At 49.6% G+C, this 24338-nt stretch overlaps 1 protein-coding gene across 5 annotated transcripts in view; it reads right to left on the bottom strand.

Moving 5' to 3' along the window:
• Positions 1–24338, bottom strand: part of c2h7orf57 (chromosome 2 C7orf57 homolog) — a 128521-nt gene that overhangs the window by 78706 nt on the left and 25477 nt on the right. For all 5 annotated transcript variants that reach the window (XM_038789586.1, XM_038789581.1, XM_038789585.1 and 2 more), the window contains one exon: positions 10523–10588. In XM_038789586.1, the coding sequence (XP_038645514.1) occupies positions 10523–10553 (31 nt within the window). In that variant the 5' untranslated portion in view covers positions 10554–10588. The remainder of the gene's footprint in view (positions 1–10522; positions 10589–24338) is intronic.

Genomic DNA, 24338 nt, shown 5'->3' with positions numbered 1-24338 from the left:
GCTGACATGTTTCTCATCACCATTCTCCTGTCTTCTCCCCGTATTCCCGATCCCTTTATTAATCAAGAACCTATCTACCTCTGTTCGAAAGACACTCAGTCATTTGGCATCCAGAGCTTGTCCGTCTTTGGGCTCTGGAGGTGTCTAAGGGACTAATTAATGGCCACTTATGGGCCTCATCCTGCCGTGTGGGTATTTTACCTGTGGCGGGTGCAGGAAGTCCCAGTAGCTTCAGCTGTATGCACTGGTGTCCTGGAAGGGGGAAGATTTAATTTGTGGGCCCGCGGATTGGAGGCACCTCTACCCCAAGGTTATTTCCCTTTCACCCTCATCCCTGGTCTCTTGAACCCAACTCCCTGATGTACCATCAATTGTACGCAAGGCGAGTGATTTACCAAAGTCCGGCTTTAATAGACTAGAACACAGCTCTGCGATCGTCTACAATGGAAAGGACGATCGTCAGGCGTCTGACCATTTATACCTCGTTAATAGAGGCGTGGTTAACTCAGCCTCTCGGCCAATCGGTCGAGAGGCACATGACCGACCAGGGCCAATGGTAAGCCGACGTTCTGGCCCATGGCAGACAGGTATGCAGATCATATCACCACATTCACCCCTTGCGGAGAAGGAAGGCGGGGGGGGGGGGGGGGGGGGGGGGCTGTGAACGAGACCCAGGGTGGGGGGGGAGAACTGGTGATATGAGTAGCCGTCGGGAGAATAAATTTTCTCGCCTTACCCTTATCGAATTTGGGGGCTTCCCACTGGCCCAGACATAACGATATTTACAAAAAAAAAGTCCATGGGGCTGTAGAACTCTAGAAGGATTCGATCAGTCTCTTGGTGGTCCTTGACGTCCTGGCCGAGCGCCGCAGTGGAGGAGTTGTCATCAGATCGGCTGATGGTCCTGCTGATGTCCTGGAGTCTGGGAGCAATGGACTTCGAGTAGTCTCCGTCACCTGAGCTGGCCGCGGAGACGCCATGGATGAGGGATGGGGAAGCTGAGTTGGGTGCTGGGGTGAAAAAGGGGAGGGGGGTCTGTGGTGGGGGGGCCGCACGCCGGCGGGTGCCAGGTCCCGGAGGGAGACCGTGTCCTGCCGACCGTCGGGGTGCTCCACATACGCGTACTGCGGGTTAGCGTGGAGTAACTGGACATGCTCCACCAACGGGTCGGACTTGTGCACCCGCACATGCTTCCGGAGCAAGATGGGCCCGGGGGTGACCAGCCACGTCGGGAGAGGGGATCCGGAGGATGACTTCCTGGGGAAACAAGAAGACGTTCATGAGGTGTCTGATTAGTTGCGGTACAGAGGAGTGAGCGGATAGAGTGTAGGGCATCGGGGATCACCTCTTGCCATCGGGAAATAGGGAGATTTCTGGACCGGAGGCCCAGTAGTATGGTCTTCCAGATGGTACCATTCTCCCGCTCGACCTGTCCGTTACCCCGAGGGTTATAGCTGGTCGCCCTGCTAGAGGCGATGCCCCTGTCGAGCAGGAATTGACGCAGCTCGTCGCTCATAAATGAGGACCCCCGATCGCTGTGTATGTACGCGGGGTAGCCGAACAGTGAGAAGATGGAGAGTAGGGCCTTAATGACGGTCGATGTGGTCATGTCGGGACAGGGAATGGCGAAGGGGAAGCGGGAGTGTTCGTCGATAACCGCCAGGAAGTAAATGTTGCGGTTGTTAGAGGGAAGGGGCCCCTTGAAGTCAATGCTAAGACATTCGAAGGGGCGGGATGCTTTGATCAGGTGTGCGCGCTCGGGGCGGTAGAAGTTCGGTTTGCACTCGGCGCAGATGTGGCAGTCACGGGTTACTGACCTGACTTCCTCGATGGAGTAGGGCAGGTTGTGGGCCTTAATGAAATGGTGTAGGCGGGTCACCGCTGGATGGCAGAGGTCTGCGTGGAGGGAGCGGAGGCGGTCTGTCTGCGCGCTGGCGCAGGTACCGCGGGACAGGGCAACAGGAGGCTCATTGAGCTTCCCGGGACGATACAAGATATCATAGTTGTACGTGGACAACTCGATCCGCCACCGTAAAATCTTGTCATTTTTGATCTTGCCCCTTTGTGCATTATCAAACATGAAGGCTACCGACCATTGGTCTGTGAGGAGGGTAAACCTCCTGCCGGCCAAATAGTGCCTCCAATGTCGCACGGCTTCGACTATGGCCTGGGCTTCCTTTTCCACAGAGGGGTGGCGGAGTTCGGAAGCCTGGAGAGTTCTGGAGAAGAAGGCCACGGGTCTGCCCGCTTGGTTCAGGGTGGCCGCCAGAGCTACTTCTGATGCGTCGCTCTCGACCTGGAAGGGGAGGGCCTCGTCAATGGCGCGCATCGTGGCCTTTGCGATGTCCGCTTTGATGCGGCTAAAGGCCTGGCAGGCCTCCGTCGACGGCGGGAAGGTCGTGGTTTGCATGAGGGGACGGGCCCTGTCCGCGTAGTTGGGAACCCATTGGGCGTAGTATGCGAAGAACCCCAGGCAGCGTTTGAGGGATTTGGGGGTATTGGGGAGAGGGAGTTCCATCAGGGGGCGCATGCGTTCGGGGTCGGGGCCTATCACTCCGTTACGCACTACGTAGCCGAGGATGGCTAGGCGGTCGGTGCTAAACACACATTTATCCTTATTGTACGTGAGGTTAAGGAGTTTTGCGGTTTGGAGGAATTTCTGGAGGTTGGCGTCATGGTCCTGCTGGTCGTGGCCGCAAATGGTGACATTATCAAGATACGGGAAGGTAGCCCGTAATCCGTACTTGTCGACCATTCGGTCCATCTCCCGTTGGAAGACCGAGACCCCATTTGTGACACCAAACGGAACCCTAAGGAAGTGGTAGAGGCGCCCATCAGCCTCGAACGCGGTGTGCAGGCGGTCACTCACGCGGATGGGGAGCTGGTGGTAAGCGGACTTAAGGTCCACAGTGGAGAAGACCATGTATTTCGCGATCTCGTTTACCATGGTGGAAATACGGGGGAGAGGATACGCGTCCAGTTGCGTAAACCGATTGATGGTTTGGCTATAATCGATGACCATCCGGTTTTTCTCCCCAGTCCGGACCACCAGCACTTGGGCTCGCCAGGGACTGTTGCTGGCCTCGATGACCCCTTCCGTCAGCAACCTCTGGACCGCGGACCTGATGAAGGACCGGTCCTGGGAGCTGTACCGTCTGCTCCGTGTCGCGAAGGGTTTGCAATCGGGGGTGAGATTAGCAAACAGGGAGGGGGGGGTCCACTTTGAGGGACGCGAGGCTGCAGACAGTGAGGGGGGGTATAGGGCCGCCGAATTGAAAGGTCAAGCTCTGCAGGTTGCACTGGAAGTCCAGTCCTAGGAGTGCCGGTGCGCAAAGGTCAGGGAGAACATGGAATTTATAATTTTTAAAAACCTTCCCTTGGACCGTGAGGTCCGCGATGCAGCACCCGGTGATGTGGACGGAGTGCGAACCTGAGGCTAAACCGATTTTGCGTGTTACCGGATGGACAGGTAGCGCGCAGCGTCTTACCGTGTCAGGGGTGAACAAAGCTTTCCGTGCTCCCGGAGTCCAGCAAGCAGTTCGTCTCGTGGCCGTTGAGGTGGATCAGCGTTGTCGTTTTGGCGAGCGTGCGTGGACGTGACTGGTCGAGTTGAACGGCCGCGAGCCGTGGAGAAAATCCGTCGTCGCCGTCCGGGTCGATGCTGGAGGGACCTTGCGTGGCAGTCCCGGAAGTCGGTGGCCAGGATCCATATGTGAAGTCTGCGCCCCACGATGGCGGCGCCCAGGACCCGCACGTGGGGTCGGCGTCCCAAGATGGCGGCGCCCAGGACCCGCACATGGGGTCGGCGCCCCAAGATGGCGGCGCCCAGGACCCGCACGTGGGGTCGGCGCCCCAAGATGGCGGTGCCCAGGACCCGCACGTGGGGTCGGTGCCCCAAGATGGCGGCGCCCAGTACCCGCACGTGGGGTCGGCGCCCCAAGATGGCAGCGCCCAGGAAGCCCTCGTGGCCGCTGGGGGCGGAGCTAGCGTTGCCGGCGAGCCGGGTGGAGCAGCTGCGAGCGGAGGAGGTGAGGCGCGCAGGCCGGGTGCAGGAGGCCGGGAGCGGGGGGAGCAGAGTCGCGCGGCGGGCAGGTAGGGACCGGGAGGGCCCGGAGAGGCGAGCCGGTCGGGCGCCGGGGCCTGGGGGCGGGGGGGAGAAACGTGCGCGGCGGGCCGGCAGAGACCTGGAGGGGCCGGGGAGGCGCGCAGGACGGGCGCCGGGGTCCGGGGGCGGGGGGGAGAGGTACGCGCGGCGGGCAGGCAGGGACCGGGAGGGCCCGGAGAGGCGAGCCGGTCGGGCGCCGGAGCCCGGGGGCGGGGGGGAGAGGTACGCGCGGCGGGCAGGCAGCGACCGGGCGGGCCTGGGGAGGTGCGCTTGTCGGCCAGCGGGGCGCGAGTCGAGAGGAGCTGGGTGAGATGGAGCGGCTCTGGGGCGCGAGTCGGGAGCGGCTGGGGCGGCCCTGGGGGAGAGAGAGAGGCACACAGGCCGGTCGCAGAGGCCTGGGGCGGTGGGGGGAGTGCTGTGCAGCTTCCAGAAGCGCCGCAGCCAGCATTTTGGCCTGGCAGACCGTGGAGTAGTGGCCCTTCTTCCCGCAGCTCTTACAGAGGGTGGAGCGGGCTGGGCAGCGCGAGCGAGGGTGTTTTGCGTACCCGCAAAAGTAGCAGCGGGGCCCCGCGGATTTATCGGGGCGTCCCGCGGCACAAGCCTGAGGGAGGTCGGGAGCGGCGGGTGGCGGGTGGGAAGCGTGCCAGGAGGCCTGGCCAGGGTCATAGGTGCGAGCGCTTTGATCTTTGATCCAGAGAGGAGGAGAGAGTCAGCGTCTCAGTTAAACTGAGTTCGTCTCTTTCCAGCATCTGCTGGCGGATCACGGGGGACAGCATCCCAGCCACGTAAGCGTCTCTGATCAGTAGCTCCATGTGCTCTGTAGCCGAGACCGCTACACAGGAGCAACTTCTCCCCAGGGCATAGAGGGCCCGGGTGTATTGGCTTAGAGACTCACCGGGGACCTGCTTTCTGGTGGCCAGCAGATGTCGAGCGAATACCCTGTTGACCGGTTTGATGAATTGTCCTTTTAGCTTTTGTATAGCGTCATCATAATTCGTTTCCTCTTTGATTATTGCGTAGGCGTCGATACCCACGCTGGAGTGGAGGACGTGCAGCTTCTGTGCCCCGGTGGGGGGGGGGGGGTGGTTGTAGATGCTAGGAACCCTTCGAGGCAAGTCAGCCAGAGTTGGAAAAGTTCTGCAGAGTTCGGAGTTTGCGGGCTGATGCGGAGGCATTCGGGCTTGATGCGGAACTCCATCTTCAAAGTCGTAGTCTATTAAATTTAATAGACTAGAACACAGCTCTGCGATCGTCTACAATGGAAAGGACGATCGTCAGGCGTCTGACCATTTATACCTCGTTAATAGAGGCGTGGTTAACTCAGCCTCTCGGCCAATCGGTCGAGAGGCACATGACCGACCAGGGCCATTGGTAAGCCGACGTTCTGGCCTAATGGCAGGCAGGTATGCAGATCATATCACCACACTCCCCACCTCACTTGTCCTCCCCTCCCCCATTGCCAAGACTCCTGATTCTGGACTAACTCGGGCTTAAGGGGCTGGTTTAGCTCAGTGGCTAGACAGCTGGCTTGTGATGCGCGGGTTCCATTCCCATACCAGCCGAGAATTCTGAATTCCCCCTCTATGTACCCGAACAAGTGCCAGAATGAGGCGACTAGGGGCTTTTCACAGTAACTTCATTGCAGTGTTAATGTAAGCCTACTTGTGACGATAAAGATTATTTATTTTATTTTATTTCTCCACGTGGTGGGACTGCCTGTAGGCCCAGCAGTGGCCAGAACTCCCAGTGGCACTGCAGGGACTACAGAATTGCTGCCACCTGATTGGCTGGCAGCTCTTTCAGGCTGGATTTTTCCAGGGAAAAGGATGCACGTCTCACCTTAAACATAAAGTAATTAAATCTGCTCCCAGCGTTAAATTGCTGTGGGGCAGCTGTCAGGATCCTGGGTGGCTTTTCTCCCTTACCTTTAAGACAGGGGTGGGAAGTGATGGCATTAGGGCTGTGGCACCCTATAAAATCCAGCCTTAATGTCAAAACCCACAAAAATTAATGATTAAATATTAAAGTACAAATACACTAATTGATATTTTTTTACATATTAAGGGTGCGATTCTCCCAAAAGGGAAAAGTCATAAATAATCCTGCCTGCTGAACGCGATCGTGACTCCATCCGGGGAGAGAAAACCGGACATAGCTGGATGCAAGAAGGCCTTCAATGGGGTCGAATGGAAATATCTCTTAATGGTACTGGAACAGTTTGGGTTTGGGCCAGGGTTCACTTTGTGGGGTGAAACTACTGTACATTGCTCCCACAGCGAGCGTACGGACAAACACCACCAGCTCTGGAAACGTCCGGTTGCACATGGGCACGAAGTAGGGATGCCCTTAATCCCCGCTACTGTTTGCCCTGGCAATTGAGTCACTGGCGGTCTCTCTAAGTGGATGACCTACTCCTCTACGTCTCAAACCCACTGGCCAACATGGAAGGAATAATGGAACTCCTAAGAGAGTTCAGAGCCTTCTCAGGTTAAAAACTCAAACTGAGCAAGAGGAAAATCTTCCCTGTGACCTGCAGGGGTGGGGGCGGGGGTAGGGGGGATGCGGGTGGGGGTGTGTAGCAGAGCTGGCGAGACTGCTGTTCAAGCTGGCCCAGACCAAATTCCGATACCTGAGGATCCAAATAGCCCACAACTGGACATGGATCCACAAATGTAACCTGGTGCATTTGATGGAGTAGGTAAAAAGGGATCTACAGGCGTGGGACATGCTCTCTCTCCTGCTCTCCCTGGCGGGGAGAATGCAGACGATCAAGATGAACGTACTGCCCAGATTCCTTTTCCTGTTCAGATCCCTCCTGATCTTCATCCCCAAGGCCTTTTTCACCACAGTTGAGAAATTAATCATGCTGTTTGCGTGGGGTGGGGGGGAGGGGGGTGGAGAGCCTGAAGATTAGGAAGAAGGTCCTACAAAGGAGGAACGTGGGAGGCTTGGCCCTCCTGAACCTTCAGTGGGTGGCCACTGAAGAAAGGGTACGGGGATGGGTCAAGGAACAGGGAGCAGAATTGGTCAGAATGGAGCAGTGTTCATGCCTGGGGCTGCTTTAGCACAGTGGGCTAAATAGCTGGCTTGCAATGCCAAACAATGCCAGCAGCGCGGGTTCAATTCCCGTACTGGCCTCCCCGAACAGGCGACAGAAGGAACAGTGGCGACTAGGGACTTTTCACAGTAACTTAATTGAAGCCTATTTGTGACAATAAACTATTATTATTATTATTATTATGGGGTCCCTCCGAGCATTGGCCACGACCACACTCCCATCCCTCCCGCCAGATACTCAAAAGGGCCAGTTGTAAGAGCCACACTGAGAACGTGGAACCAACTGTGACACCACTTCAGACTGACCGAGATATCCACTATGGCCCCCATCTGCAAAACTCAGAAGTCCAGCCCCGTGACGATGGACACCTCATTTTAAAGGTGGAGACAGGGCGAAGGGACTCTGACGGTAGGAGGCATGTACGTAGAAGGCAAGGTAACAACCCGTAAGGAACTCACGGACAAGTTCCAGCTTCTGAAATGGAAGGAACTTGGACATTCTGAATTTTCCTTCAGTGTACCCGAACAGGCTCCGGAATGTGGTGACTAGGGGCTTTTCATAGTAACTTCATTGCAGTGTTAATGTAAGCCTACTTGTGACAATAAAGATTATTTAAAAAACTAAGATACAATCAAATCAAAGGCGACTACATGTCCCCAGACTCCAGGACACTCACTATTAAACAGACCACTGACTGCATTCGAGCTAGGAGATGGGAACTTTGCGGACATGTATGGAATACCGCTGGAGGAGGTACACTCACCCCTGGACAATACAAGGGAGAAATTGGAGGAAGAAGGAGGCAGGGAGATAGGGGAAGGACTCTGGAACAAAGCACTGCACAGGGCAAGCTTCGCCTCCACATGCGCAGGGCAGAGCATAACACGACTATAGGTGGTGCATACGGCACACCCAACCAGGACATGACTGAGTGGGTTCTTCCCAGAGGTGGGAAGCCTAAACTGTGCCAGGGAGGCCTGGCCAACCACACCCACATGCTCTGGTCTTTCCCCAGACTTGGGGGGTACTGGATATCCTTTTTTGAGGCTATATCCAGGGTTGTGGGGATGAGAGTGGAGCCTTGCCCACTTGTGGCGGTCTTCGGGGTATCAGAACAGCCAGGGATCTTCATGGGGAGAGGGGGACACACCCTAACCTTTGCCTCCCTGATCGCCCACCGGAGCTTCCTGCTCGGCTGCCGATCAGCAGCACCATCCAAGGCTGCAGATTGGCTGACCGACCTGGCGGAATTTCTCAAGCTAGAGAAAATAAAATACACCATTAGAGGATTAGAGGAAGGCTTCCACAAAACATGGAGGCTGTTCACTTCTTCCAAGAGCTGTTTGTCATCAGCAACGAATAAAGTAGTGGAGGTTTGGGGGGGGGGGGGGGGGGCAGGGCACGAGAGCAGAACTCGAAACAGGGACAGGAAAGGGGGGGGAGAGCAGAAAGTTGGGGGAGGGGAGGTGAATAGGAATGGGGGGGGGGGCAGGGAAGACACAACAGGAAATGCGGGGCAGGTAGAAGGGGGGAACCGGAAGAGACACAGAGCAATAGGCAAAAACAATCACAGCGGCGAGTGCACCAAGTGGACAGCCCCTTTATCTCCACCCACCCCGGCTCGGCCTCTCTATGGATGATAATCAAAACTACAGTTGTTGTTGTAATTTGTGTTTGTACATGTCTTGGTCTTGTCTTACTCTGTAACTTTGATTTAAAATGTTAAAAAATCAAATAAAATAATTTTCAAAAAAATGTTTTAAATAATCCTCAATTTTCACCTTCCCGAAAGGCAATGATGTCTCTCCGGTAACTCATGGAGGAGCCATTCAACAATATCCGTGTGTTGGGATGTTAGTTAATCATGGGGGGACACAACCATATCCTCATCCAACTCCCACAGAATTTAGCATAATTCATTGAATAATAAGGTAAAGTCACCAAAATCCCAGATGACCATAGGCTACTTTCACTTTTGAGGGGGAGAGTTGACAGGTGATGATTTAACCTGAGGGTCACCATCTCTCAGGCGAGGGGCATGGTTGAGAAGGCAGGGCCTTCATGAATAACCTAATCCCGTACGGGAATTGAACCTGCCATGCTGACCTCATCCACATGCTAGCTATTAGTGCAAAATTCAAAACTATTTATTTTTAAAATCACTGGCCTATAATTTCCAGGTCTGTTCACTGTCCTTGGACTCTACTGGAATGGGCTTTCAAGCCACAAACAACCAAAGCATGGTGATAGGGTGACTTAACTAGCATTAATTCAGCTTCAACAGAGACACCCAGTCTAACTAAATTAGGAATGTAACAAAATTTGCAGCAGCACTTGGTGCAGAAGCCCTGAAAAGGTTGAAGAGAAATTGTATGTAGCTTTTAAAATATGAAGTCAGATTATGGTGATTGATCCTTTCCCGGTTTAATTCCCAATGTAGCCTGGGATCTCCCAGATACACCCTCAGATTTGTCAGGGTACCAAAGAAGATTAGACAGAATTTGGGCACAAGATGCAGAAGCTGGAAACCCAGTGGATCCAGGTTGTGCTCCAAGTTGGGTTCTCTCTCCCCTGCATGTCAGGAATATATTAGTATTGGGCGGTGTGTGGCGCAGTGGTTAGCACTGGGACTACAGCGCTGAGGACCCGAGTTCAAATCCCGGCCCTGGGTCACTGTCCGTGTGGAGTTTGCACATTCTCCCCGTGTCTGCGTGGGTTTCACACCCCACAACCCAAAAGATGTGCAGGTTAGGTGGACTGGCCACGCTAAATTGCCCCTTAACTGGAAAAAGGACATAATTGGGTACTCTAAATTTATTTTAACAAAACCGTCAGAATTGAAAACAATGATAAATAATATAACCAACTTTGTTGCATCAATGTACCTCAGACATTAAACTTAAACTCTTTTTGTGGATAGTTTTCTGGGTTAAAAAAAAGAATAAAACTAAAACCTCCATCCAGCTCAATATGTGCTTTTGGGTTTGTTGTAGAAATACTGAAAGATTCTCCGCATGCTGTAATCTTTTTTTGCTGGAACAGTGTAATTTGTATTGAAAGCACGATGATACTCCTTCAACACTGCTGGAGGTTTGCTTATTATTGAATTCCCTCTGCTAGTATTAATCCATCATCAGATAATGAACATATAAATGAAGCATAATAGGCAAAATATGGTAATTAGAACATACTTTGGTAATGATGGCATTAATAATGGTTTACAAAGATAAAAATAGTGTTTTTTAACATGTGTCATGATATGTTACAAATTCACTTATTCCAGTTGTAATTTATTGCACTACAAATTGTTTACAACATTGAAATATATACATAGCCTAATAAACTTCAAAACTTCCTACCAGATTGGTCAAAGATTTTACTGTCAGCCATTGTTCTCCTTCAGATGATGAGTGGTTACCCTGGAACTATGCAAGATAAATCTTATTTTAATATTTACACACTACCTGCAGATTGTTTACATTTTAAATTGCAAATCTTCAAATGAATCCCTGCACAAGGTTTGTGTTACATTAAAATATTTGGGAAGGTTGCGCTAGGTGACCTGAATATTCAAAGAATTGCATTCAGTATTCAGCTTGGGAGCAAAGCTCAAACCATTCACTTAAGACTGCATCATCCTCTGCATTTATATCTGTTTCAGTTTTCTTGCTCACTTCTCACTAAGGGAGATTTATCTTTGTCAACAGCTCGCTACCTGCATGAATCAAATGCAAATTTAAAATGAAACAAATCTCCCAATACAAAACAGAAGTGAGAACTGATGTGTCAAAAATGAAACTTAAGACAGATTGAATAAAATCATCGAAAAGCAAAATAGAAAGTTTTAAAAATCTTTTTGGAGGTGGGAAAGGGAAGAAAACTGAAAAAGTAAAGGATACAGAATTGAAAGATAACAAATGAAAGGAAGGTAACAGAAACAAATGTCTTATTATTCTCTGTATCTTTGTCTATACCAAGGAAGAAGATGCTACCCACGCCATGGTGAAAGAGGAGGTAATTCAGACACGAGAAACATTTACAATTGATAAGGAGGAGGTATTGGATCGGCTATCTGCACTTAAAATTGACAACGCACCAGGAGTGGATAAGATGCAACTTCGGATACTGAGGGAAGTGAGAGTGGAAATTGTGGGGGTACTAGCCAGAATTTTGCAGCCTTCCTTCGACTCAGGGGTGGTGCCAGAGGACTGGAGAATTGCAGACTTTGCACCCTCTTCAGTAAAGGTAAGCCCAGCAATGTCAGGACAGTCAGTTTAGCTTCAATGGTTGGGAAACCTCTGGAAACATTGGGCACGATTTAACAAAAAAAAGAGTCCCATTTTGGTCGCCAAGATCGACCCACTATTAAACGGGACTTTGTTTTGGAGGGCCTCAGCAGGGAGTGCCCCGTCAAGACCGCAGTTAACTTAATTTCTATTTTTAAATACCGTCCAGATCGTTCAACCCCTCACTGCAGCCTCCGGACACCCCAAAGCCCCAACTTACTGATTAGGGGATCCTCAAGCATCTCTCACCCCACCTCATAGGGGCATCCAGGGCCCGATCCCCAGCATGGGCAACCGGGCACCTTGGCACTGCCAGCCTGGCTCTCTGGCAGTGCCCCTGCCAGCCTGCCAGTGTCAAGGTGCCCGGGTGACATCAGGAACCCCAGGGTACCACCCTTCCCAGGGCCCAACCATCCAGGGGCCTCTGATCACCTGGGAGACCCCTTCAAATGTTGTAACGCCTGGTCCACGTTTGTCAAAGCCAATTATAAACGGCGCCATGCCGAGGTCTTCCAGGCACGGGTGTTTGATCCCGCGCCTTGGGATACAGTTTAAGTGAATTAACTGCACACTTAAATATGCAAATCTGCATACCACCCAGTGAGGGCGATATTCAAATCGTGACGTCTCGTGATATCCGGTTCGAGCCGTCTCGCAAGATTTAATGGCCTTGTCCCGTCACCAATTCAGGCGTGACGAGGATGTTCGATTGGGCCCAATAACACGGGAATTAAGTCACATGGATTAATTGAGAAAAGCCAGCATGGATTTCCTGAGGGAAAATCATGTTTAACTAACTTGCCACACAAAAGGTGACAAAGAGGGTTGATGTGTGTACATGGACATTTGATGTAAAGGCATTTGATACGTTGCTGCACAATAGACTTGTGAGAAAAGTTGTAGATCACAGAATAAAAGGAACAGTCATAACATGGATACAAAATTAGCTGAGTGGCAGGAAACAGAGAGCAGTGGTTGATGGATATTTTTCAAGCTGGAGGAAGGTTAATAGTGGAGTTCCCACAGGGATCTGGGTTGGGACGCTGCTTTTCCAGATATATATTAATGACCCAGACCGAGGTGTACAAGTTACAGTTTCAAAATTTGCAGTTGATATGAAACTTGCAAGCATTGAAAACTGTGAATGGGACAGTATAGAACTTAAAAAGACAAGTTGATGTAATGGGCAGACAGGTGGCAGATGAAGTTTAATGCGAAAAAATGTGAGGTGGTTAATTTTGGTAGGAAGAGCATGGAGAGACAATATAAAATAAACTCAAAGGGGTTACAGGAGCAAAGGGACCTGTGTGTACGTGTGCAGAAGTCATTAAAAGTGGCAGAACAGGTTGAGACAGCGGTTAATAAAACACACAGGGTGGGATTCTCCAATAATGGGGCTATGTCCCCACGCCAGTGTGAAAAGCGGTGCCGACCACTCCGGCATCAATGATCCTGATAATGGGGAATGCTTCACTTCCTAGGGGGCTAGGTTGGCGGCGGAGTGGTCCCCGCAGCTCCAGCCAGCGCGGAATAGCCCGCGTGAGTTTGCGCATGGGCTGAATGGCCGGCGTGATTCCGCGCATGCGTGCTATGACCGCCATATTTCCGCGCATGCGTGGGGGGTCCCTTCTCCGTGCTGGCCCCCGGGCAATATGGCTGAACCCTACAGGGGCCCGGCGTGGAGTAAAATAGGCCCCCATGGAACCAGACCGCCCGCCGATTGTTAGGCCCCGATCGCAGGCCAGAGCACCGTGGAGGCCCCCCCGGGGTCGGACCCTCCACCCCCCCCCCCCTCCAGGACGGCTCCCGCAGACTCACCTTCCAGGTTCTGCCATATGGGACCTGAGTAACCCACACCGGCGGGACTCGGCCAAACCCGTTGGCCACTTGACCCATCGGGGCCCGGAAAATTACCGGGGGGGGGGGTACGCTGTCAACGGTGTTGGCACTGGAGAATGGGGAAACCGGCGTCGAGGCGACAGGGCGCGATTCCCGCGTTCCCCCGGGGATTCCCTGTCCCGACACTGGGTCGGAGAATCCCGGACACAGTATCCTCAGCTTTACTAATAAGGGTACAGAGTACGAGAACATGGACATTATGTTGAACATGTGTAAGACACTAGTTTGACTTCAGCTGGAGCATCATGTCCAGTTCTGGGCGTAGCACTTTAGGAAGGGTGTGAAGGCATTGGAGGGAGTAAAACATCATGAAATGGTTCCAGGGATGGGGAACTTCAGTTTTAAAGGTAGGTTGGAGAAGTTGGGATTGGTTTCTTTGGAGGAAAGAAAGCTGAGAGGAGACTTGATAGAGGTATTCAAAATCATGAGGGATCCGGACCAAGTAGTGCACCAAATGGCTTTCTTCTGTGCTGTAACAATTCTGTGATCCTCTCTTTTGCAATTTTCTCTCCTTTACCACCCAAATTTCGAATGTGTTCTGACGTTACAGGAATAGCAATTGGAGTTGAGGTATTAGTGTGAGGTCTGAGGCCAAGTAGAGGCTAGGATTGTGGAGTGCTTTCTTTCAGAGAGTTCTTAGAACCTAAAGCAGCATTGGTGGTGGGGTTTGGAGAAACATTGTGGTCGGTGGTGACAATGGGAAACAATGTGATTATTCAATAAATGGAGTGGAGTAACGTACATCTATGGTTCGACCACACAAAAGGCCTTCAGTCTGTCTTTCTCACAATTTATGAAGTACAGTAGTTCAGTGGTTACATTATTGAACGAGTAAACCAAAGAACTGGACTGATGATCCAGAGACACGAGTTCAAATCCCACTAGGGCAGTTATTTAGGTTTGTGGGGGTGAGGCCCACGCAGCACCGGGGAGAATGTGCAAACTCCACACAGACAGTGACCCGGGGCCAGGATTGAACCGCGATTGAAATGGCTGAGCAAGCGACTTAGTTCTACTCAAGAAGGTGGCCCACCGTCACTCTCTCAAAGCCAATTAGAGATGGTCAATAAATTTTGGCCTTGCCAGTTACGCCCACATCCCACTAATGAATACATATAACATTTGTTCTAAGTTTTGTCAATCACTAAACAATAAGATTGCCCAGAATTCCAGACAGCGACACTCATGAATCAACCAGGGATTATTTAAACTTGCTCCCCATATGTTTTCTGTTCTAACTGCTAAGGGGAGTGTCCATTGGCAGGCCTGTCATTCCTATCATCAGAAACTTAAAGTGAAATGTTTAGCAGACGGTATGCCAATGGACATCAAGTTTGCATCTATCATAAACTTGCTCTGCATTGTGCTGAACAGTCTAGTAGGCATTACATCATTAATGCAAATATTAGCCACATCAAACATTTTCCATAACAGATCTATTGAATAGATTTGTTCACAAAGGGGCAGCACGGTAGCACAGTTGCTTCACAGCTCCAGGGTCCCAAGTTCGATTCCCGGCTTGGGTCACTGGCTGTGTGGAGTCTGCACATTCTCCCCGTGTCTACGTGGGTTTCCTCCGGGTGCTCCGGCTTCCTCCCACAGTCCAAAGATGTGCAGGTTAGGTGGATTGGCCATGAAAAATTGCCCCTAGTGTGCACAACAAAAAGTTGGGTGGAGTTAAAGAATTACGGGAATAGTGTGGAGGGGTGGGCTTATGTGCGCTGCTCTTTGAAAGGGCCGGTGCAGACTCAATGGGCCGAATGTCCTCCTTCTGCACTGTCAATTCTATTAAAAGAAATAAAGTTATTTACAAAAAACTGCAAGTTTTTTTAAAGTTCAACAGACAACCAGGAGGAGCAGCATGGTGGCACAGTGGTTATCACTGCTGCCTCGTGGCATCGAGGACCTTGGTTCGATTCCAGCCCTGGGTCACTGTCCGTGTGGAGTTTGCACATTCTCCCCGTGCCTGCGTGGGTCTCACCCCCACAAACCCAAAAAGATGTTCAGGGTAGGTGAAGTGGCAGTGCTAAATTGCCCCTTAATTGGAAAAAAAGAATTGGGTCCTCTAAATTTATTTTTTAAAACATAAAATCAGGAGTAAGCAAACAGTTTACAAAGGTTTAATCAAACAAATCACTTTGGTTAAGCATTAAAGTGTTTGTCATGCAATTTGAAAGAAAGTACTTCTCAGGAAGAAAATAAGCAGTCTTATCCTGGAAAAAAATAAATATAACAGACTTTGTACAAATTATGAAAGCACAAATTACAGATTCACTGCTACAATAGAACAAAATAAATGAAACTGCCGGCATAAGGAATGTGCTGACTGTTTATACTCAATCCATCTTGTGAATGAGCATTGATGTTGACAGTCAGCTTAATACAGTAATACCACCCAAATTGTAAGCTAGAAATACATAGGCACTTGGATTACCATATGAGGTATTTGATGAAGCCAAGTATACACTAGTAATTTTAACAGTTTCAACCCATAGTAGACATTTGATATGCTATATTCAAATATTTAAATTACTTTGCCCACTTGAAAGGGATTCTATGTCAGTAACCCCCAAGACATCACCTATAACCATGCTTTTATAAAGCTGGCATTTTTAGTACCAAGTTAAAAGATAAGAGAAACAATGGGCATAATTTATTTTTGAGACAGTATTGTGATCGTTATTGGCAAATGAAACTTCTAGAAAGCAATATTAAGCAGTGGTATGGTCACAGAATTACTATTTAAGACATTGTGAGAAGCAAGTTAATGTTTGATTGTGTTAGATAATGCACTCAGAAGTGACCAAATCGATTTGAAGCAAAATTGAACATGTGAACTTCATGAAGAGGCCATCTTTTCTACCCAGCCCGTGACAACAAGATGTGTTCATCTTATCCGAGCAGCAAAATCCTGTGTCAGCTCCTCATGACTTCTTTGCCTTTCCACACTCTTTATTTTTGATGCCCTCCCTGCTATCCTATCTTTCAAAGCTCTGATTGCATGATAACATCTTCCAAACTGTCCTGCTGTCTTCTCCAAGTTTACCCTACCATTTCCTCTATTACCTCTGCCATATTCTCTCATGACAGAGAATATTATGATGTTAGGCCCTTCTGATTCTCAGCCCAGCTGGGTGGCCTTGTTCTTGCAATGCCCACAATAAAAAAGGAGCAACAGCAAAGAACAGCAAAGACAAAAGAAAGAAGCAACCAGAGAACTTTGTGCGGATGAGGGAAAAAGAATAAAAGAAGAAAATGCAATGGTTTATACTAAACAGCGGTTACACAACTGTCATGACTGCCTTAATTCTTGGGTACTACATAGTCAGGTCAGTTACCCAATTCTGTAAAAACGCTGTTAACAAGAAACCTGGGGTTGACTTCCGGTGGTGGCCATCGAGTCAGTAGTCGCATACAGGGCAGCTCCTGCTTGAAGGTGTAGGTTTTGGCCTGTTATACCCGAACTTTGGGGAATTCCAGCAGAAAGGTTGTATGGATAATGGAGGGGGATAAGTTCTCACCCAGATAGGCATGTCTGCGGGTTTCCAAACTCGACAGAAGTCAGAGAGAGCCCTGGCTGACGAGTTGGAGGAGACTTGTGGTGCAGCAGAGGGGGAAGGGTTGTCGTTGACTGAAAAGCAACAAATGGAGCAGTTGATGAGCTTCATTAAAGACAAAGTTTGGCAGCAGTGTAAGGAAATGCAGAATGACTGGTCAAAAGCGATTGAAGGGGCAGTGGCACCTCTTCGCGGGTCCTTGGAATGGGTGGAGAAGAGCTCGAGGTGCAGGAGCCAATGATCCAAGACTTGGAGAAGGTGGTATCCAACCAGAGTGACCAGATTGTGTCTCTGGAAGGGGAGATAGCGATCCTGAGGGACATGTGCAAGATGCTGCAGGTAAAGGTAGAGGAACAACAGAACAGGTATAGATTCAAAGCTGTGAAATTTGCAAAATGGTGCCCATCTTTATTCTCTGCTCTTTGCACAAGTAAGACTTTATTGGTGAAAAATTCCAATTGACCTAAGTTCATGTAATGTACTTATACTGCATTCCTATGTGTGCTATTTGTGCACAGACATCAATCTACTTAAAACAGCTGATTCAAGTTGTTAAATAATTGCGTTAACATAATGAATGCAGGAGCATTGCATCAAGTTATGAAGTAATCATGCGTACTTGAACTTTACTGATGAGAACTTTTACCCTTAGGGGGTCAAGTGATATATTTGATCATTTACCTTGTTAAAATGAATTTAAATATATTCCTATCTTCAGTTTTTGTTTAGCTAGTCTCAAACCTAAGTGTAATTTACAGCTAGGATATTCCATTTCCCTCCCATGGCGGGATATTCTCAAAATATTGTGAGAAGCCAAGAATCGTGTTTTACATCATGGTAAAACCAGATTGTGATTGCCCATCCAGACTTCAATGGCGGACCGCATTTCCTGCCAAAGCATGTTGGGAATGTCATTTTAATACATTTGCATCTCATTATAAGGGCTGCTTACCAGAATCATCCCCCCAAGATGGATTAACAGGCCACATGGGCGTTCCATTAGCCTAGCATGTTTCGCAGCAGCATATGAGACGTGTACCTGTCGACCTGCACTTTACTCATGACTTTGAGGACTGTGCTCCTACCTTGCATCGTTCAGCACTTGTGGCAACTCAGACTCGGTGCCAGGCTTTGCAGTGAACACACCATTGTTTTCAGAGGGGGTGTCACAGGCTTTTTCTCTACCTACCAGACCAGCGGTAAGGCAGGTGCGGCTTTATCCCCTGCAGCGCAAGGCTTCCACTTGAGGAAGGTGGGAAACTGGCTAGAGGCAAGGGAAGGGGCTGCAGAGTAAAACCTCCACTAGGGGGGTAAGTGTAAGGAAGGTTGCACTCAGACACATGTTAGGAGGGTGGGGGGAGGGTGTGGGGGATGTGGGGCGGTGGGTGGGGGGAAGTGTCCGTTGTGCCAGGATAAGGAGAGAGTATGCTACAGATTGACATAAGCGAGTTGGGGCCAGAACGGGAGGGACGCTGATTGAATAAACTCTTCAGTTTACTTTGTTGAGCTTGCAAAACTGTCCTTGTCCCTGTCCAGGGAGGAAAGGGCATGTCTGGCCAATCTCAGCCATGCTCAGCATGCTGTGTAGAGAACATGGTCATAACATTACGCGTGTTGGTTCAAGGGATTTCTAGCTTCATACTGGGCTGCCGATGGCACACTAAGTCAGGAGAGGCATCTGCAGCTGACAGATGGGGAAAAGTAATTGTGGGGCATTCAAAGGTGTTGGGTGGGGTAGCGGTGCATATTTTGCAAGCGGCCTCAAGGTGGGGAGGAGTGAGATCCAGGCGGGGCGTAGGTACGTCCACTTCCAAATATTCAGGGGGTAACAAAGTGATATCCACCACAAGCACCATGCGATTGAGAGGCCTTTGAGGGAGGGAAGCTGGGACATTAAGCTCCTCCAGAGCGCCGAGAAGGATTTCCATACTTGCATAAGAAGGGTCCAAGCTGGTCTGGCAGTGAGACCTCAGCACCACATCTTCTCACTTACAGTGATGGTGCAGTGCAAAATGAAAATGAGGAGAAGCTGTGCTGGTGAGGGCCCTGAGGACTGGTGCACTGCACTGGGAAGGTGAGTCAAGGGGCACTCAACTGAACTGTGCATTGTCAAATGAGGGAAAATGCACAGCTCAGACATGTTAGGAACCCTTCAATGAAAACGCAGGGCCCCTTGGATTCAGAGGATGAGAAACATCATACGTCGGTGGCTTGCAAGACCGAGGGTGTCCAGAACATGCACATCATTTCTGCAGGTGAGTGAGAGAGAGTGAGAGAGAGAGACAGTGTCGCTGACGTCTCTGCACATCTTATAGTGCATATTTACCACATTCTGCAGGAGTTGATGTAACAGGGACGGGGGACACCCATTTCCAGTGGCTCCAAAATTCACCGCCACCCGTAACTTTTACATGAGTGGCTCTTTCCAGGGCTCCACTGGGGACCACCTGAGGATGCAGACATTCAAATACTTGCCTGCTAGACATTAAAATGCCTCCTCTTTAACACAGACATTGTGTCCTTGTGGCCAGTCCTGGCCCTTGCGAACTCCAAATGCTCAGACGCCGTCATTGCTAATGAAGAGCACACTTCAGCTTCAGTGCATCTCACTCCTATCCCATTGCTCCCTTCCTCATTGTCTAAAACAATAATATGCACTTCCAGAACATGCTCAAAGGCTTTACTGACCATTAAAAATCAACATTTGGAATTAGCATCACTAGCCTCGGTGAGTGTTTAGGTGAGGGGACATACCTACATTATGGTGAGAGACTTGTGCCCGCAGTACAGCCAATTACAGAGTGAGAGATATTCAAGGTTGTAGGTATGAGCGTCAGTACAACAATGTGGTTGAGAGGGGCAGAGCTTTGGTACCTTGAGTGGAAAGATACTCCCCTTACTGATCAGCTTAACAGGTGTACACTCGAAAAGTTGGATATGCAGTACGTGGTGGCAGAAGGGGCAACTGGAATGAGATCAAGGTGCCCCACACCCCTCTCACATATTTGATTTGATTTATTATTGTCACATGTATTAGTATACAGTAAAACTTAATGTTTCTTGCATGCTGTACAAACAATGCATACCATACATAGGGAAGGAAGGAGAGACTGCAGAATATAATGTTACAGTCATAGTTAGGGTGCAGAGAAAAAAATCAATTTAATACGAGGTAGGTCCATTCAAAAGTCTGATGGTTGCAGGGAAGAAGCTGTTCTTGAGTCGGTTGACCTCAAACTTTTGATCTTTTCCTGACGGAAGAAGGTGGAAGAGAGTATGTCCAGGGTGCGTGGGGTCCTTAATTATGCTAGCTGCCTTTCCGAGGCAGCGGGAATTGTAACCAGGGTCGATGGATGAGAGGCTGGTTTGCATGATGGATTGGGCTACATTCACAACCTTCTGTAGTTTCCTGTGGTCTTGGGCAGAGCAGGATCCATACCAAGCTGTGATACAGCCAGAAAGAATGCTTTCTCTGGTGCATCTGTAAAAATTGGTGAGAGTCGTAGCTGACATGCCAACTTTCCTTAGTCTTCTGAGAAAGTAGAGTCATTGGTGGGCTTTCTTAGCTAGAGTGTCGGCATGGGGGGGGACCAAGACAGGCTGTTGGTTATCTGGACACCTAAAAACTTGAAGCTCTCGACCCTTTCTACTTCGTTCCCATTGATGTAGACAGGGGTATGTTCTCCTCTATGCTTCCTGAAGTCGATGACAATCTCCTTCGTTTTGTTGACATTGAGGGAGAGTTTACTGTCGACGTACCAGTTCACCAGATACTCTATCTCATTCCTGTACTCTGTCTCGTCATTGTTTGAAATCCGACAAACTACGGTGGTGTCATCAGCAAATTTGAAAATCAAGTTGGATGGGAATTTGGCCACACAGTCATAAGTGTATAAGGAGTATAGGAGAGGGCTGATGGCACAGCCTTGTGGGGCACCGGTGTTGAGGATGATCGTGGAGGAGGTGTTGTTGGCTATCTTTACTGATTGTGGCCTGTGGGTTAGGAAGTTCAGGATCCATGTCGCAGAGGGAGGACCCGAGGCCCAGGCCACGGAGTTTGGAGATGAATTTCGTAGGAACAATGGTGTCGAAGGCTGAGCTGTAGTAAATTAATAGGAATCTGACAGAGGTGTCTTTGTTATCTAGGTGTTCCAGGGTAGAGTGCAGGGCCAGGGAGGTGGTGTCTGCTGTGGACCTGTTGCAGCGGTAATCGAACTGCAGTGGATCAAGGCAATCCGGGAGGTTGGAGTTGATTTGTGTCATGACTAACTTTTCAAAGCACTTCATAATGATGGATGTCAGAGCCACTGGACGATAGTCATTAAGGCACACTGCTTGGCTTTTCTTTGCTACAGGGATGATAGTCATCTTCTTGAAGCAGATAGGGACCTCAGATTGTTGTAAAGAGAAGTTAAAGATGTCTGCGATGTCCACTGATAGATGCCACCAATGCCTACAGTGATGGAGTGCACCTCCTGGCGCAGTGTAGACCTGATATCCTGGGCCAAGTCTCCATGACAGACGGCATCTTCCAGTGTTGACCTCGATATGTTGGCATGCCAGTGCTATTACCTCAGACTGAATGCACACAAACTCCTATATCTACACTGAAATCTGAGGAGTGCAGCTGACATCCCTTCCTGTGGTTTCCATGATTGTCACTGCAGCTTTAGCAACTGATTTGTGATCAAATCTAGAGACTGGTCACCTGACTCAGCAGAATCATGGCCTCCACGAGTCCTCTGAGTGATGACGAACTCCGAAGTCCCTGCCTCAGCCTGCTGTGGATCAGATTGTGTGCTGTGCTGACCAGGTTGTGACCCTGAGGCTGCTCTACAGCTACACCCCACTGAGGTGTGTGTCACTATCCCGCTGGAGGGTTTGGGTGAGCGCTGTGTTGGATCTTCTATGGTGCTGTCTGCTTCCTCATTCAAAATGTCATCAGGGCTGGAGCAGAGGGCCTGGCTTGTGGATTTCCATGGGCACTTACAGCGGTGCCTTTGAAAGAGAGATAATTAGTCCGTGGCAGGCCATTCAGAACGGGACATTGCACACAGGTTTGTTTTCTGAAGGATGAGGTGGTGCAGGATCCTCACTTGGGTGTGCACCACCCACCCATCTCATCATTCTCGCAGACACAGTCCACATCCTCTCTGACCAGCTCAGGGAGTGAAAACCTTGATTTCAGCCAATCCATCCCCCGTCTGAGACCTCTCCCTCCAATTGTGTGCAAGCCTGTCCTGTATAGTGACAGATGGAGCGTGTGAGCAGGACGTATGCCAGGGCAGATGATAAGGATGCCAGGCTTGCATGGATGATGCAGACACAAGCTGCAGAGAATATGAGGCCATATGGAGATGTGAAAACGTGTGTGAGAGAGTGAGTGGTGATGTCCCTCGAGCTGAGAGTGTGTGAGATCCCTGTGAATGTATGACAGGCTGGTGGGTGAGTGAGTTAAGTGATGAAATTAGTGACTTACCTTGGTGGCATGGATGAGATCATGCATCCTTTTTGCACTGGGTGGCTAACCTCCTCTGTGCTGCGTTGACACTGACCACCACTGTCACACACTGCCTCGCAAGCCAGAGTGGCGAGGTTGGTGGACCTCCTCCATCCATCAGAGGGGTAGAGGACATAGCCGGAGGGCCTCAACTGCGCTCAGCAGGCGTTCTAGGGAGGCATCACTCTGAATTTGAGTGCAACTGTCTTCTTTCCTTTTGGGGCCCTCTCTCTCGTCCATAGCAGTCCTGGGCTGCAGAGATTGAAAAAGCGGTGCATGGGTGCTGTTTAAATATGGCGCCTGAAGTGAGGAACTGGTGAGCCATCCATGCCATCCACCTGCAATCTGGCGTGTTTCCCGTGTGTGCATAATTAATGAGGCAGGAAGTGTGGACGAGATGGCGCAAAACCCGCCATTGTACTGCTGGGTAAAATGCTAACTTTCACATCCACCGGCACACTTAGTGCAATGAGGGGGAAATTCTGCCCTACTTCTAATCAGTGGTAGTTCAGATTTCTGTCATGTTGCACTTTTATGAGGTTGGCGCCATCTACCGGATGAAATTCTTTAATGCACTAACACTGTCAAGAGAGTTTTTGGAGTACTACAGAACACCAATTCCCAGGAGACCCAATTAAACTCTTGATCATTTCTTGTTCTCTGGTTGATCTTCCCTGAAAATGAAAGAAAAAGTGTTGGAAATAAACTTGAAGGTTAGTGGTCAAAGAATCCAAAGGTTTAGATGCACTGACTAATGAGGAGGAGGCTTCTCTTTCAATACGATGGGTGCAGATGTCATTGATGCCACGACTGCATGCAGAACAACATTATATCAAATACTTGTCCAATATCTCAACTGAGGATGGCAAAGGATTCTGCAGGGTCCTATGCTGTATGTCTCAGATGCTCCAAAACAGTTCTTAGTGCATCTAGATAAATAAAATACGAGTAGTTCCCACTTCCACAATTTTGCCTGTTGTGGGTTGCTAATTGGCTGGAGTGTGGGTTGATGGCCTATTAGCGTGCACAGGAACAATTTTTCAAGTGAGGGCCAGATTTAAAGGCATGAGGCAGCCATTATTGTGGCAGCTATTTTGGATTGCAGAAGAAGCCAGAAGTCAGCAAGCAGAGAGGCAGAGATCTCTCATCCATGCCAGAGCTTCTCCACCGTTTACAGATAAAAGTGAATCTATTCAAGGTTGTGTTTACAATGGATGTGTTCACAGATCCTGTTCAAAGTTAGTTCCAGAACATGCTGCCCTCCTGGGTTGGCAGGCTCAGCTATAACATGCCTGGAATTAGATATTCCAGGACACTGAGGATATTCTCACAAGACCTTAAGTCCTGTGTCGGCCCTGACTACTACACGGCAAAGCTTGGGCACACCTCTGCTCTGCATCTTCCTCTTCTTCTTCCTTCTCTTCCTCTGGTGTGCTGTGTCATCTTTTTCGATGTCTCTGGTGGACCATGTACATACAAACATACAGAGAGAATACAGAGAGAATTCCCGTACCAGCCTCCCCGGACAGGCGCCGGAATGTGGCGACTAGGAGCTTTTCACAGTAATTTCATTGAAGCCTTCTCGTGACAATAAGCGATTTTCATTTCATTTCAGAATAGAAGCATGAAGTGGACGTTCTGCCCTTTGAGCCTGTTCAGCCATTCATTATGATCATGGCTGATCATCAAGTTCAATACCCTGATCCCACATTCCCTCCATATCCTTTGATCTCTTCAGCCCCAAGAGCTATATCTAATTCCTTCTTGAAATTACACCACGTTTTGGCCTCAACTACTTTCTGTGGCAGCGATTTCCAGATTCACCGCTCTCTTGGTGAAGAAATTACTCCTTACCTCAGTTCTAAAAGGTTTACCCCTTATCCTCAAACTATGGCCCCTAATTCTTGAATATGAACCGTAGTTATGGAGAATA

Source organism: Scyliorhinus canicula, chromosome 2 (assembly GCF_902713615.1).
Source record: "Scyliorhinus canicula chromosome 2, sScyCan1.1, whole genome shotgun sequence".
Taxonomy (NCBI): Eukaryota; Metazoa; Chordata; class Chondrichthyes; order Carcharhiniformes; family Scyliorhinidae; genus Scyliorhinus; species Scyliorhinus canicula.
This window is presented reverse-complemented; position numbering and strand designations above follow the sequence as displayed.